The sequence below is a fragment of the Anabrus simplex genome, chromosome 1, assembly GCF_040414725.1.
Source record: "Anabrus simplex isolate iqAnaSimp1 chromosome 1, ASM4041472v1, whole genome shotgun sequence".
Classification (NCBI taxonomy): domain Eukaryota; kingdom Metazoa; phylum Arthropoda; class Insecta; order Orthoptera; family Tettigoniidae; genus Anabrus; species Anabrus simplex.
The window spans coordinates 358,512,990-358,526,749 of record NC_090265.1 but is presented as its reverse complement, the minus strand read 5'-3'; the positions used below and the strand labels follow the sequence as shown (position 1 = coordinate 358,526,749).

The 13,760-nt window shown below is 38.9% G+C and overlaps 1 protein-coding gene across 1 annotated transcript in view; it reads right to left on the bottom strand.

Moving 5' to 3' along the window:
* egg (eggless) overlaps window positions 1-13,760 on the bottom strand; it is a 351,731-nt gene that overhangs the window by 41,878 nt on the left and 296,093 nt on the right. Inside the window, exon 22 of the mRNA XM_068226657.1 lies at window positions 9,606-9,733. Coding sequence (XP_068082758.1) covers window positions 9,606-9,733 — 128 coding nt within the window. The remainder of the gene's footprint in view (window positions 1-9,605; window positions 9,734-13,760) is intronic.

The following is a 13,760-nucleotide window of genomic DNA, read 5'->3' as shown; positions in this document are numbered from 1 at the left end:
TCTCTGTCCTTTCTTGGGTTTGCAGCTTGTATTACCAATTCCTCAAGTGTTTGTGCCACTTCTTCTAGTCTTGATTCTTCAGTTAGCGTTTCTATTTTCCTTATCTGGTCGACTCGTCGTCCTATTTTTCCGATATAAATATTTCTTGATAATAGGCTTTTTTTTTTTGGTGCTCGCCAATCTCCATGAATTTTTATTTTCATGGGGATATGTTTTCTTATTGGTGTGTGATTTGATGACCAAATAGGGGTTATTTCTCCTTTTATGAGTGGAACATCTATCACACTTGTTCCATTGTGAGATATGTAGGTTGGTATGTTGCTGTTATTTAATAGGAGAAGGCCATCTTCTTGTAATTTTTCCATTACTAGTTTTGTTTTGTAATTGTGTACATCCAATCTCCAGTTTAAGTCTCCTGCTATGATTAGGGGGTTTTCTTGCTTGCTCTGAGTGATTAGTTGTCCTAATTCGTCTATTTCCAAGGCCGTTGTATGTGGTTGAAAGTAAGCGGCTATAATTGTGATGTGTTTTGTTTCTATTAGTAGAGAGTGATTCTTTGGACATATCATGAGGATGCAGGATTCGAGACTTCTGAAACAACTAGTACAACACAATCTCGTCTCAAAAAATATCACAACAGGATGTAAATGGATCAGAGAAGTAAGAGAGGATCTGAAGGAAATAGGCCTTACAACAGAAGACACCACAAATAAGATAAAACTGAATACAAAACTCAAAAATACAAACCTCCGCTTTACCCTTACACAAAACAAACCAACAACACGCACATTTTCAACTGAGGAAATGGCACGAAGATTGGAGCGTCTGAAGAAGTATTGGGAGGACCGTAAAGCCCCTGAACAACGGACCGACTAAAGTGATCCTATGTGGTCATAGAAGAAGAAGAAGAAGAAGAATAAGAGAGTGATCCAGTTGCGTTATTTTTATTGGGGTCAGCCAAGGCTTTAAGAAAACGGTTATTCCTCCTACGGGTCTTCCTCTTTCTCCTTGTTTCGCTTGTAGATGTATGCAATAATATTCTGCATGTTGCCAATGGTCTGTGAGGAATGTTTCTGTTAATATTATTATGTCATATCCTTTTAGGCAGTCCGATGGTAACATGCTTAATGTGTTTTTTAAGCCTTCAACGTTCCATAACATTATTTTTATGTTTCCTCTATTCTCATTTTCTCTGTATGTTGTATTACTCCAAAGTCCATTCTGTGTTTTATTCGAGTTGCATCCCTGTGTTCCTCCGAAAAAACTTAAAACGACTGACTGTGATGTTTGTTGGCCAGAAGTCTGATTTACTTTCTCTTTCAAGGTATTTAAATGGGATTCCCATTTTGAAGCATTTTGTGTTATACTTCGTTGATAATTCTTTGCAGATTACGTTTCCTTTAATTTCCTTCTTGGTAAGGAATTTCTTTATGTCCTCTGCTGTAGTCTTCCTATGAAGATCCAGGTCATCTTTTCTACTGCTTGTAAGTTTTTGACTTTTGATCCTGTTCCAGTTATGGAAGCTTGTGTTCGTGTTGACTGTCTCTTCCTTTTGCCGATTACATCTGTCCACTTCTCCTCGGCTGTTTTGCTTGTTGATGTTTCCTGTTTTTGGCCTTGTGGTGAGTCATTTTTTATAGCTGGGAAGTTATCTTCCTCTAAATTGTAATCTTCATTTCTTCTTACAGGCGTTGGGGTGGGGTGTGTTGTTCTTCCCATGTTGGGCTTCTGCGCATTCCTTCCGAAGGGGTATGGCATTTCAGGGTTTGTTTTTTAATTATCTAGCTGAGGTGTCAGATTCTGCTGATTTGTACGTCCGATATCTTTTTGATATTTTGCGTGATATTTTCTATTATTGATTGTATTTGCTGGGTCATTCTGTTTGTGATTTTGTCTTCAGGCGTTCTGTATGTTTCTTCGCTTTTGTTGTGTGTGTCCTCCGTGCCTACAATCTCCGCAGCCCGCCCGACACATGGACGTTTCCAGAGACCACGAGGCAGACTGCAGTGCGCTGACGTGATCGTCTGTGACGTCAGCCAGCGCTATAAAAGGAGCAACATTTCTCGCCTCTCCAGGACTCCTACAGTGTCCAACAACCAGACTACCCCGCAAGTCAGACACGGAGGTACCCTCTTAAAAATGTGTTCTGAATAGGTGGACTGACTCCTGGCCGTGAGGTTTCACCTCTGGACATTGCCTCACTCATCCTGCATCCCGCAGCCACGTTGAGCACCCATCCAAGCATTCTGTTACTCACTCAAGTCCTCTACAGTGCTCCGACTCCAATCATGGCATTCTGCTATATATGAACATTAGACGCAAGTTCCTTGCAAGTTATACGCCTCCGGTTAGCATTCTGCTAATACGAACTCTCTCTACAAGTTCCACTTGTTATTATACATGACCGATAGTTTTCGACTATCAAGAACATTCTTTCATTTGAACAGACTGTCTCATCAAGACAAGATTGAATGTATATAGGAATCTCAATTCTTACGTATGTAAATATTATTCAGGCACTCAACCTACTACCTATTAACATTAAACGTGTGCAACTCAACAAACTTCAAGAAAAGTTTTGTTCTATTTCATGTACATATTGTATAAATGTGTTGAAGCAATAAACTTTTATGTTGTGCCTTGTATACCAAGTTCCTTGTATACAACAGCTTTAATTGTTGTGCAGTAGCTGGCTACTGTTTGTCTTCTGCTCTTGCCGGTAAGTGACACAGCTTGCTGGCTGCTATTTGCATCCTGTACGGTGTTGATAGGTGTTTCTCCTTGCTGATTCTGGCCGTTGCTGGTAGATGGAACTCTTGGTTTCCTCTGTTCATCGTGTGTCGATGGTGCTACTCGGACTTCAGTGACGTCGTTTGCTGGTTCTGTTCGTTGTTGCTAGATGGCGCTAGTTGTCCCATAGAGAAGCTGCCTGCTCCCTCAGTTGTGACTTTCCTTGGTTACCCACAACCTCTTTTTGGTGTATCGTTTTTTTTCCTCTTTCGCTATAGTTAGTTCTATTTTTAATGCATTAAAACAGGATTTCAGAACACTCACCATTGCTAGAATGTTCTACTTCAGTTCTTTTTTCAGGTATCCTCCTGTTTCTGCGATATTTTCCAAACTCCATAGCACCCCATTTTCCCTTTCCAACAGGAATCTGTTCTAAAGTATATCATGCCTCGTGTTGGTAGATTTACTGGCACATAAAAGAACTCCTGTGAGACTAAATTCCGGCACCTCGGCGTCGCCCAAAACCGTAAAAGTAGTTAGTGGGACGTAAAGCAAATAACTTTATTCTTATTATTAAAGTATATCATATTACACAATAAAATTTGCTTATTACCTGTTAGTCTGTGATAAAAAATTATTTGTAGTTTGTTTCACACCCAGCAGCTGCTTTTCAGTGTAGGTTTACTTGAAACATACTTCCTCCCGAGATGAAATTTTCGTCTTCAGAACCATAAGCGATTCCAGTGTAGATGTACTTAACGTAGGCCTGAATTCTGTCTGATTTTCCTAACAACACTGAAAACTCTTTCTGTGGGAGAGTTACTGTGAGGTACACTTAATACTGCAAATACAACATTACTTAAGGTTTTATACATAATTTATCCACTTTCATTTTTAAGCTCTGCAATGTAGCCTCAGTTCACATGAATGTTACGTCCGTGTACAATATATTCAGGGAAAGTATCACACTGGTAAACTGCAAATTCCTCTTCAAGTTTGTCATGTTCACTTTCCTTGACCAAATTTTGGAATCTTCGAACAAAATATTCAGGAGATGAATAGGAAACCTTCATTCTAAGAGAGATGTCTACAATTTTGGCATGCTGAAGAAATTCATCATCAAGGGGAAATTTCCTAATAATGTAACTGCAAGCTGCCATATAAAACTCTCTTACAGAATTATATAACATCTCTTCATCACAGTTATTATCTTTCAAGTATGCTCTGGCTTTTGCTCCAATTACCAAGTCCTCATTGGCCTTCTGGTATTTCCTCCTCTTGAATTCAACACTCAAAAGGGAAGTAGATTCTGACTGAAGAGAACATGGCTGAACAAATCTGACCAATAGGTCAGTTAAAAGACCAGTAAGTTTCCTCCTAAGAAGATGTATGGCTGGAGCACCTTGTTGCAGAAATAAATTTACTGAGTTAACACAATGCGGACTGGTTCTGAGAAAACTTGTGTTTGCCTGGCCGAGCGTTGCGGACCGGTCCCGAGTTATCTCGTGTTAGCAGCAGACCCAGTAGACTGAAGTTTATTATATTATTATATTATTATATTTGCCTTTATTTGTAGTGGCGAAGTTAGGACTCATGGTCCTCTCTTACACTTAACCACACTTCATTAACATTGTACATCTGAGAGCAATATTCATAATCTTATCTTAAAACTACCATTACAAACTAGAAACAAAATATGAAACAAAATAACAAACTCTATAAATATTCTTAGCCATGTCTTAAACTATCGTTACAAATTAAAAGTTGATTGACACTAAATACCCTAAGCACAGTAAACGTACATTCATACACACATTCACTCTACCAGATTCATTCAGCCTGGCGGCACACATCGAGGAGATGCTCACGGCAAGACAACTTGAAGGAATTTAAGGATTGTATGGCTCTAATGTTGTGGGGGAGAGAATTCCATATTCTAGCTCCATTTGCAACAAAGGAACGGCTGAATGCTGCTGACCTGCTGAGAGGGATAGCAAGTGTACTGCCAGAGCGTGTGTTATGCTGGTGGAAAGATAGGAAATTGAGTTGTGAAGATAAGTAGTATGGGATATTCTCTTTTAATACTCGAAAGATTAATACTGCCACGTGGAGGTTTCTATATTGTTCAAATTTTAGAAGGGAAAGTTGTCGATAATAAGGGGTAACATGAACATCATAGCGTAAGGAAAAGATAAATCTATACACAAGTTCATAGCACGTTGTAATCGGTTTAGTTGTTCTCTTGTGGCATCAATTAGTACTACGTCACAGTAGGAAAATATAGGGAGGATAAGAGTATTTATAAGCCTAATTCTCATGTTTAGTGGCAGCATATTTTGATGATATTTTAGTGGGTGAATGGACGCATACACTTTTCTACAGATATTTGTAATGTGCTCTCCCCAGTTAAGATTCTCGCTTATAATTACACCAAGATTTCTTACCGAGTTTTCGAACGGAATAATATTACCAGATAAAGTTAGTGGAGGAATGTTTTTGTTTTTTGCCACACTGATTTGTTTCGTCTGCCCAACAAAGATTTTGATGGATTAATTAAAATACAGTTTTCATGAGCGTATGCACAGATATTATTTAAGTCAGAGTTCATATAACCTATTGATTGATTGATTGATGTCTGAAATTTTGGAATGGTAATAGATCTGCAGATCGTCAGCATACAAGTGGTATTTACAGTGTCTTAGCCGTGTCGATATATCGTTAATATAGATAACAAAGAGAAGTGGTCCAAGTACAGAGCCTTGTGGTACTCCTGAAAATTTCATTACCCATTCGGATGACCTATTCTGAATAATTACGCGTTGTTTTAGTTCCGTAAGATATGAGAGAAAGAATTCTAGAGCTGTCTGTCCAAGGTGAAGCGATTGCAATTTAGCAACCAGTACGTCTATATTTACTGTGTCAAAAGCGCTGCTAAAATCAAGAAGTGTAAGTAACGTCACCTGCCTTTCGTCCATAGCGCGTCTCATGTCGTCTGTAACTTTCAGCAGGGCAGTGGCCGTACTGTGTCCCTTTTTGAAACCCGATTGTAAAGGGTCAAGTAGTTTGTATTTATTTAAATAGTCGGTTAATTGCACGTGTACTATGCGTTCAAGAGGCTTGGAGAGAGATGAAAGTATGCAAACAGGTCGATAATCTGTTATAAGTACAGGTGAGGAAGTTTTGGGAACAGGATTTATCATGGCATTTTTCCACATTTTTGGAAAGAGGCCACTTGTGAGGCACGTGTTGTATATATGAGTAATGGCAGGAAGAATAATGTCAATGATGTGTTGTTTTATGAGTATGGGTATTTCATCAGGTCCTACAGCAGATGATGTAATTGATAATACCTCGCGTTTCACGTCAATCTCTGTGACTTCGCGAAATTCAAAGAATGGCCTATTTGGTGGTGGCTGGTTCAGAAGAGATATTATAGTCTGTGATATTGTGTGTATTTCCGGTTTAATTTTTACTTCAGAAAAATGAGCATTCAATCTCTCCAGAGAGATGTCTGGATTACATGGCTGGGGCAAAGCTTTCCCAATTCCAATGGAACGAAGTTGTTTCCAAGTGTTTGACACATTTAAATTTCCAGCCAGGTGATTGTAAAAAGAAAATTTCTTATTTCGAATTATTACTTTAATTCTATTCCGAAGTGTCCGGTACTGTTCAAGCGCTCTGGAAGAGTGTGTGCGTCTGTAGAGCCGGTGTAACGCGTCACGGTGAGACATCATTTGTTTAATGTCATCGGTCAGCCATGGAGAAGGAGGTCGGGAGACTTTGGCCGTACGCTTAGGTGCATGTTTATCAAGGAGACCAAGTATAAGTGAACTTAAAGTTTCAACTTTCTTATCGATACCGTTTATTTTTTACGTCATCCCAAGGACTATTCAAGGCGTCAACTCTCAGATGATCTAAGTTTATATGTTTAATGTCCCTGAATGTGATGTATCTGGACTTATACTTCGGTACTTTGAGCGAGTAAGATAAGTATATTAAGTCATGTGTCGATATGCTAGGGGTAGGAATTTGTCCATGTGATACTATTTTCTGTGGGTTGTTAGTGACCATTAAGTCAATAAGTGTACGTGAAGATGAGGTATGATTTGTCGGTTTTAGTGGAAGTATTGTCATGTCACACGTCTGGAAAATACTTAAGAGTTGCTTTGTATCTCCAGCCTGTTCCAGTAAATTAGTATTGAAGTCTCCAAATATTAAAATATGTTCATAAGCAGGTGATAGTCTCTGCAGGATGTCTTCAATGTCTGAAAGGTGACCTACCCGTGGTGGCCGATAAACAACTCCTATTAGGGCTTTAACTGTTGTCACAGTTATCTCGGCAAAAATGAACTCAGGTCTCGGGTCAGGACAGTCGGCAGATGTGCATACGATTTTACATTTAATATCATCTCTACAGTACAAGGCTACTCCTCCACCTCTTTTATCTATTCGGTCATGCCTGTAAATATTATAGCCCGTTATGTGTACCATACTACTAGGGATAGTTGCGCGTAACCAGCTCTCACTGATACAAGCTACGTGTACATTGCTGTTTTCAGGGAGAGCTATTAGCTCCTCATGGTGAGCAGGTAGGGATTGAGAATTTAAATGAATGCAGTTCAATGAACGTGCGTTGGCCTGAAATACTTTCACTAATGAGCCTTGGCAGCGGGGTGTCTCCGTTCTCGGATAGGAGAGGTTAGGGGTAGCGGGACAGTCAGGTCCACAGCTGGTAGTGGTTATAACAGTACTCATCACACAAAGCAGAATACCAAGAAGAATACATGCTTCTTACCTGCGTATTTCCTCTGATATCGCGCCAGCTTTTCATGCACTCAATTACATTCACACTCAATAATAAAACACTATAATACAAACTTAAACTAATCCACACTGTCGTTACTTCACACTGTTTCACCCCCTAGCTGCTTGAATAACATTGTTAAGGTCAGCTCGTGTGGTCACTTGAATTTTCTTCCCATCAGAGCTTAGAATAATGATACGTCCATCCTTAGTCCATACAGATTTCTGACCGAAGTGGTCACGCGCGGCGTTTAGTATGTCCTTTCTCGTTGCTGTTAGCGATTCTGTTATCAGCATACCCGATCCCTTCAGCGATTTCTTTGCACGCCAGATACGGTCACGTTCGTGATATCGCGTGAACTTTATTATGATGGGCCTCTTCCCTCCCGTCACTACCTCAGCTGTTGTTCTCCTTGGTTTCCCAATCCTGTGACAGCGATCTAAATTGTCCAATGTCAAGTCTATTCCTAAGTGGGATTTCACAACACCGAACACCTTGTCATAGACGTCCTCGTTCGGAGCTTCTGCCACCCTGTGGAGTAATAGGCAGTTTCTCCTGCTGTACTGCTCTGCTTCGTCGATTAGGTCGTCCTGTTTGGAGATCTGGTTATGCATTTGGGTAAGTTCGGACTTCACCTCCTTGAGCTCCTCGGTGACAGCAGCTCTGAAAGACTGGAACTCAAGGGCGAGTGCGTCTAGGGAAACATCGCCGGTGTTGGTAGCACTGCTGTTGGCGGCGCGCGTTGCTTTCTCGAAGCGACTTGGATGTCGTTTAGCTTTTCTTCGAATGAAAAAATCCGCTTGTTCAATGACTTTAGAGACATTGTGAATGAATGTATGTAGCCACTGAGTGTTATTTAGTTACGAAACTTGACCTAGTACACACGAATTGCAGTTAAACTTGCTGATTTGCTAGGTGGTTTACGGAGCTCTCTCACATGCACTTCTTCACTGCCGCCATTTTAGATAATTTAGTGCTATCTTTTGAGATATACCGGAATTATTTGGTGGTCAAGGGTGAGAGAACTCTGTTATGTATGGTTCTACACAATCAATATCATAGATTTTCTTTGCATTTCCTCACAACATGTTTACAAAGTTCGAAGAGCCATGCAAGATGGCAGTGCCCAGGGATCACACGTGAAATTATTCGCGAATTATGTGCTGATACAGGCTCCGAATATCCAAGTGATGCTGAAAGAAAGACTAGAAGAGGGCGACCAAGAGCAGGGTTCCTCAATAACATTAAAAGGCGACGTCCATATCAATGAATCAAGCAGCTGGCTCACGATAGAAGGTTGTTGGATGAGGACAGTCATGCTATCCACCAACTATCAGGTTGAGGAGAACAAGAGAGAAACAGTCCAGTGTGTTCCTTTAAGAAACAACATGATTTAAAAAAAATATGTTGACGTTTCATGGCTCCTAGGTACCAGGGTGACACTGCAATTAGTCTTTGTGATCTAGTTGTTGCCATGGAAACTCTCCAGACTCAATTTCTGCCAGACGAACCTCTGTATGATTGGCTGATCTATGGGACATTGCTTCGTAGATGTGGCAGTAAAGTGACTAGTATAATAAAATTTGATACAGCGGAACTAATTCCGTAAGTTTGTAAGTACAAAGCTTCAAGCCACATCGCGTAGCAACTTCATACTAGTCTAAACAGTATGTTAACATGCTACTTCTCGAAACAGGTGATTCCGCAGCTATAGTGCTAGTAGCAATGACACCAGCCGCTACAAGGCATGAAGTGACTATGGGAAACCATGGAAAACCATCTTCAGGGCTGTCGACAGTGGGGTTCGAACCCAATATCTCCCAAATGCAAGCTCTCAGCTATGCGAACCTAACCACACAACCAACGTTCTCAGTAGTTTAGAACTAACTTGAAGTACAGGAGGATAAATTCGTAAAAACAAAAAGTGTCAGAGGTAATGACTAGATTTTTTAAAAATTTATAAAGAATATTCTCACTGAATATACATACAAGGACTAACACGCATACTTACAAAGCAACTTCCTTCAAGTATTATAATTCACAGAAAGTTACTGGAATAATAATGTCTCACCTTTTTCATCACTGCTGCTCTTTTCACTTTCTTTATCACCTTCCTTATCTGGAACTGAAAATTTGTCCCTGTCTTTATCCTCGCTGTCTTCGGAGTCCACTTGAAATGCTCGCTTCCGCAGTCGAGATCTAATAAATTTCACAAACGAAAGATCTTAAGAAGAAAAAGCCCATATAACTAAAAACTACAAGAATGTACCTAGTGAGTATATAGATTTGCAGAACATAATTTCTCACCATACACCACCACCACCATAAAATAAAATAATGTAAAGAAAGAAAGAAAGAAAGAAAGAAAGAAAGAAAGAAAGAAAGAAAATAGTGATTTTCTTTTTTGTTATACATATGTGAATATGTGATGGTATACTCAAATTTAGTATTAGGCTACTGCTAGGTTTCTTTCATGAACAATTATTTTACTGGTCAGTAGTGTCAACAGTTAAAGAGAGAAGATCTGATTGTGTATATTATTATCGTTGTGTATATTATTCTTTAAGTAGATTACGAGTCATCATTAGTAAAACATAAGAAGTGACACCTAGTCTGCAAAATTCAAATAAATCAGATTTGTAAAATCAGTCCTTTTTTTTTTTTTTTTTTTTTTTTTTTGCTAGTTGTTTTACGTCGCACCGACACAGATAGGTCTTACGGCGACGATTCAGTCCTTTTACTAGGAAGTATTTTTCCTTTTATTGTTAATTTCAATTTAATCTGCACATTGGATCTTACATGGCTGTATATTTTTAAATGTGTATTTTAAATAAACTGAAGATTTTGCTTAATATGCTTCTTCATTTCATTTCTTTATGAAAATTGAAAGTACAGTACATGCAAAGATAATGCCAATAATTTTATTTCAATGCTTTTCACATTAGTATAGTAAAGTGACAACACGGATTAAATAATTAAGAACTTTCTGTTTTAAATTTAGTGCCAAATTATAAAGCTGCATACCAGTACCCCCTCAGATTACCTGTTCTTACACATTTAACTGTTCTATTAGAAATATTCATCTGAAAGCTCTCTCTGTCCCTAACAGATTTCTAAGTTAGGAATGCTTTACACATCTGCTGATGATGATGCAATGGCTGTCATAAATTGAGAAATTACAATTCTTCATATTGTCCTACTTCCTTATGCTTGAGCATTGTCAGACTGGCATTTAAAAACAAATTGTGTTTTAAACAAACAGAAAATCATTTGATATAAAATGATTAAATCAGTGAAACTTGACCAACCTTGAATCAAATATACTAAATGTTGATAGGAAGAAAATACTTACGTCTGAGGCTCATACCGAAAGTAATGAGCAACAACTTTTTACAAAGCAAGTTTTATTATTGCAAAATCAGATATATCATCATAATCTACAAATGTTTCTTCATTTTTCAATGTGGTCTCCATTTATTTTCCACAACTGTTTAAGCTTGAAAATACTCATGCTGTACGACACCATTCCAGAAGCCTGTGTCGCTCATAGCACTGGTCTTGCCCCTGTTCCTTCAAAACTGAAAAGATAACTGCCAGGGGATGCCATGTCATGACTGTACACAGTGTGTGGCGGAAATTCCCACCAAATTTTCTCAATTTCTGGTGAACTGAGTACAGTGAGGGTGCATGGTATCATGTCGAAGGATGGTCATCTCTCCAAAACATTTATCATGCAATGCGTGACAAAGCTTGTAAAGTGTTTTTCCAGGTTTAAGAAATTAAATCAGAATGCACCTTTCTGCATCTGAGAAGATGAGTGTCCATAACTTCCCCAGGAAACTACATTCTCTATGCATCCTTTATTTGATGGTGAATTCAGATTGTGCCACTTCATGCTCAGCTGCCTGATGCCATGTCATGACTGCACACAGTATGTGGCAGAAAGTCCCATCACATTTTCTCAATTTCTGGGTGAAATGAGTGCAGTGATGGTGCATGGTATCATGTTGAAGGAAAAATTGAAGGAACTTACTAGGAAACTGAATCTAGCAAATAAGTCAGCTAAGGATAACATGATGGCAAGCATAATTGGCAGCCATACAAATTTTAGTGAAAAATGGAAGGGTATGTATAGGTACTTTAAGGCAGAAACAGGTTCCATGAAGGACATTCCACAAATCATTAATGAACAACATGTTTACAAAGGCAGAAGTATTCAGTCAGCAGTATGTAAAGATTGTTGGTTACAAGGATAATGTCCAGATAGAGGACATGACTAATGCTAAAGAAGTATTAAAATTTACATATGATAACAATGAAATTTACAATAAGATTAAAAAATAAATAAAATTGAAAACTAGAAAAGCGGCTGGAATTGATAAGATTTCTGGGGATATACTAAAGACAAAGGGTTGGGATATAGTACCATACCTGAAGTACCTATTTGATTATTGTTTGCAAGAGGAGCTATACCAAATGAATGGACAGTTGCTATAGTAGCCCCTGTGTATAAAGGAAGGGTTGATAGACATAAAGCTGAAAATTACAAGCCAGTAAGTTTGACATGCGTTGCATGTAAGCTTTGGGAAGGCATTCTTTCTGATTAATTAGTAGACCTGGGATTTTAAGGCAAATGCCTATTTCGTTCCTTACAAAATAACATGAGTTTTGTTAAATATGTTGACGTTTCATGATAAATCCCTTACATTAAAAGAGTTTTATAGTGCCCTAAAATGCCTATTTGGACCTTTAGAGCCTATTTTACTATTTTAGTGCCTAAAATGCCTATTTTCTATATTTAAAATAAAATTCAACTTCTGTAATTTTTACAATCACCCAATGGACATCCCTGGAATGAGCAGAACAGCAGAGGGTGGGTTTTTCGCAGAAATGTCGTTCTTCCCAGACAGCTGTCACCAAAGGAATGCTGAGTGAAGTGTGGAGGTGGAGGATTAGCTCAGAAGAACAATGAGCAGGTAGTAAAGGACGTACTGTGTCGAGTGACGGGGTGAGGGGAAGGATTATCTAGGAAGAACAAGGAGCAGGTAGTAAGAAGGGACATACTGTGTCAAGTCGCCAGTGAAAGAAAATCTGTTTAAGTGAATATAGTTCATCTTGCCTAAAACAAAATCATCTAAGAGTGCTCTTATACAACAATGGCTTGTACAATTTCCAGGGATGACTTTTGATGGCAACATTATTTTCTGCCAGTACTGCAATAAACAGGTATGTGCATATATCTTAAATTTCATATTAATCTAAAACTAAGGTTGTGATATTGGCTCCTCTAATTAATTGTAGAGACCTAGTCCAGGCGACCTGGGTTCGATTTCTAGTATCGGCAGTAATTTAGAAATCTATGAGGTCTGGAACGGTGTTGACCCAGCATCATGAGGACAACTGAGAAGCTACAGTGAGCAGGGGTCACGGAGGCAAGGCAATACGGCTGTGGGATGTATGGTGCTGACTACACGCCACCCAATATCTGCAAGCCATGAGCTGGGCAGCAACCGTTATTGAAAGCCAAGGCCCTTCGGGGACTGTAGTGTTCTTGTTCTTAATGAACTTTAGAGTAATAATGGCTTAATTTAAATAGTTCAAAATTACACATTTTATTCAATAGCTCACCTTTTCTATTCATCATCTTAGTTTCTGATTGACATCACTTTATCGTGTTTTAGATTTCACATGAGAAAAAATGCCACCTTCAGCAGCATGCAGATACTGCCAGTCACAAAGCGAAAGCAGCCATGAAAAGTAACATTAGACAGACTCTGCTCACACAAACTATATCTCCTACAACCCATAATGGTTTCTATGCTGATATGTGTAGAGCCCTATTTGCAGCAAATATCCTCTGGAATGCTGTGCATAATCCTGTTTTCTGAGATTTTTTACAGAAATACACCTAGCAGCACATCCCATCAGCATCTACATTAAAGAAAGCTACTTAGATATTTGTTACAATGGGGTCATTTTGTCAATCAGGGAGGATATTCAGGAGTCTTGCATATCGTTATGTGTGGACGAAACCACCGACTCTGTGGGCACGTACATTGCTAACCTTATAGTAGGAAAACTGGAACCCAATCAGGCATCTACCGCTCACCTCCTTTGCTCTAAACAGCTTGAGAAAGTCAATAGTCAAAGCATTGCATACTTCATCAACAAGGGGTTGCAATTATTGTATCCTGGGAGTGTTGATGATTCTAAGTCCTTCTCCTTG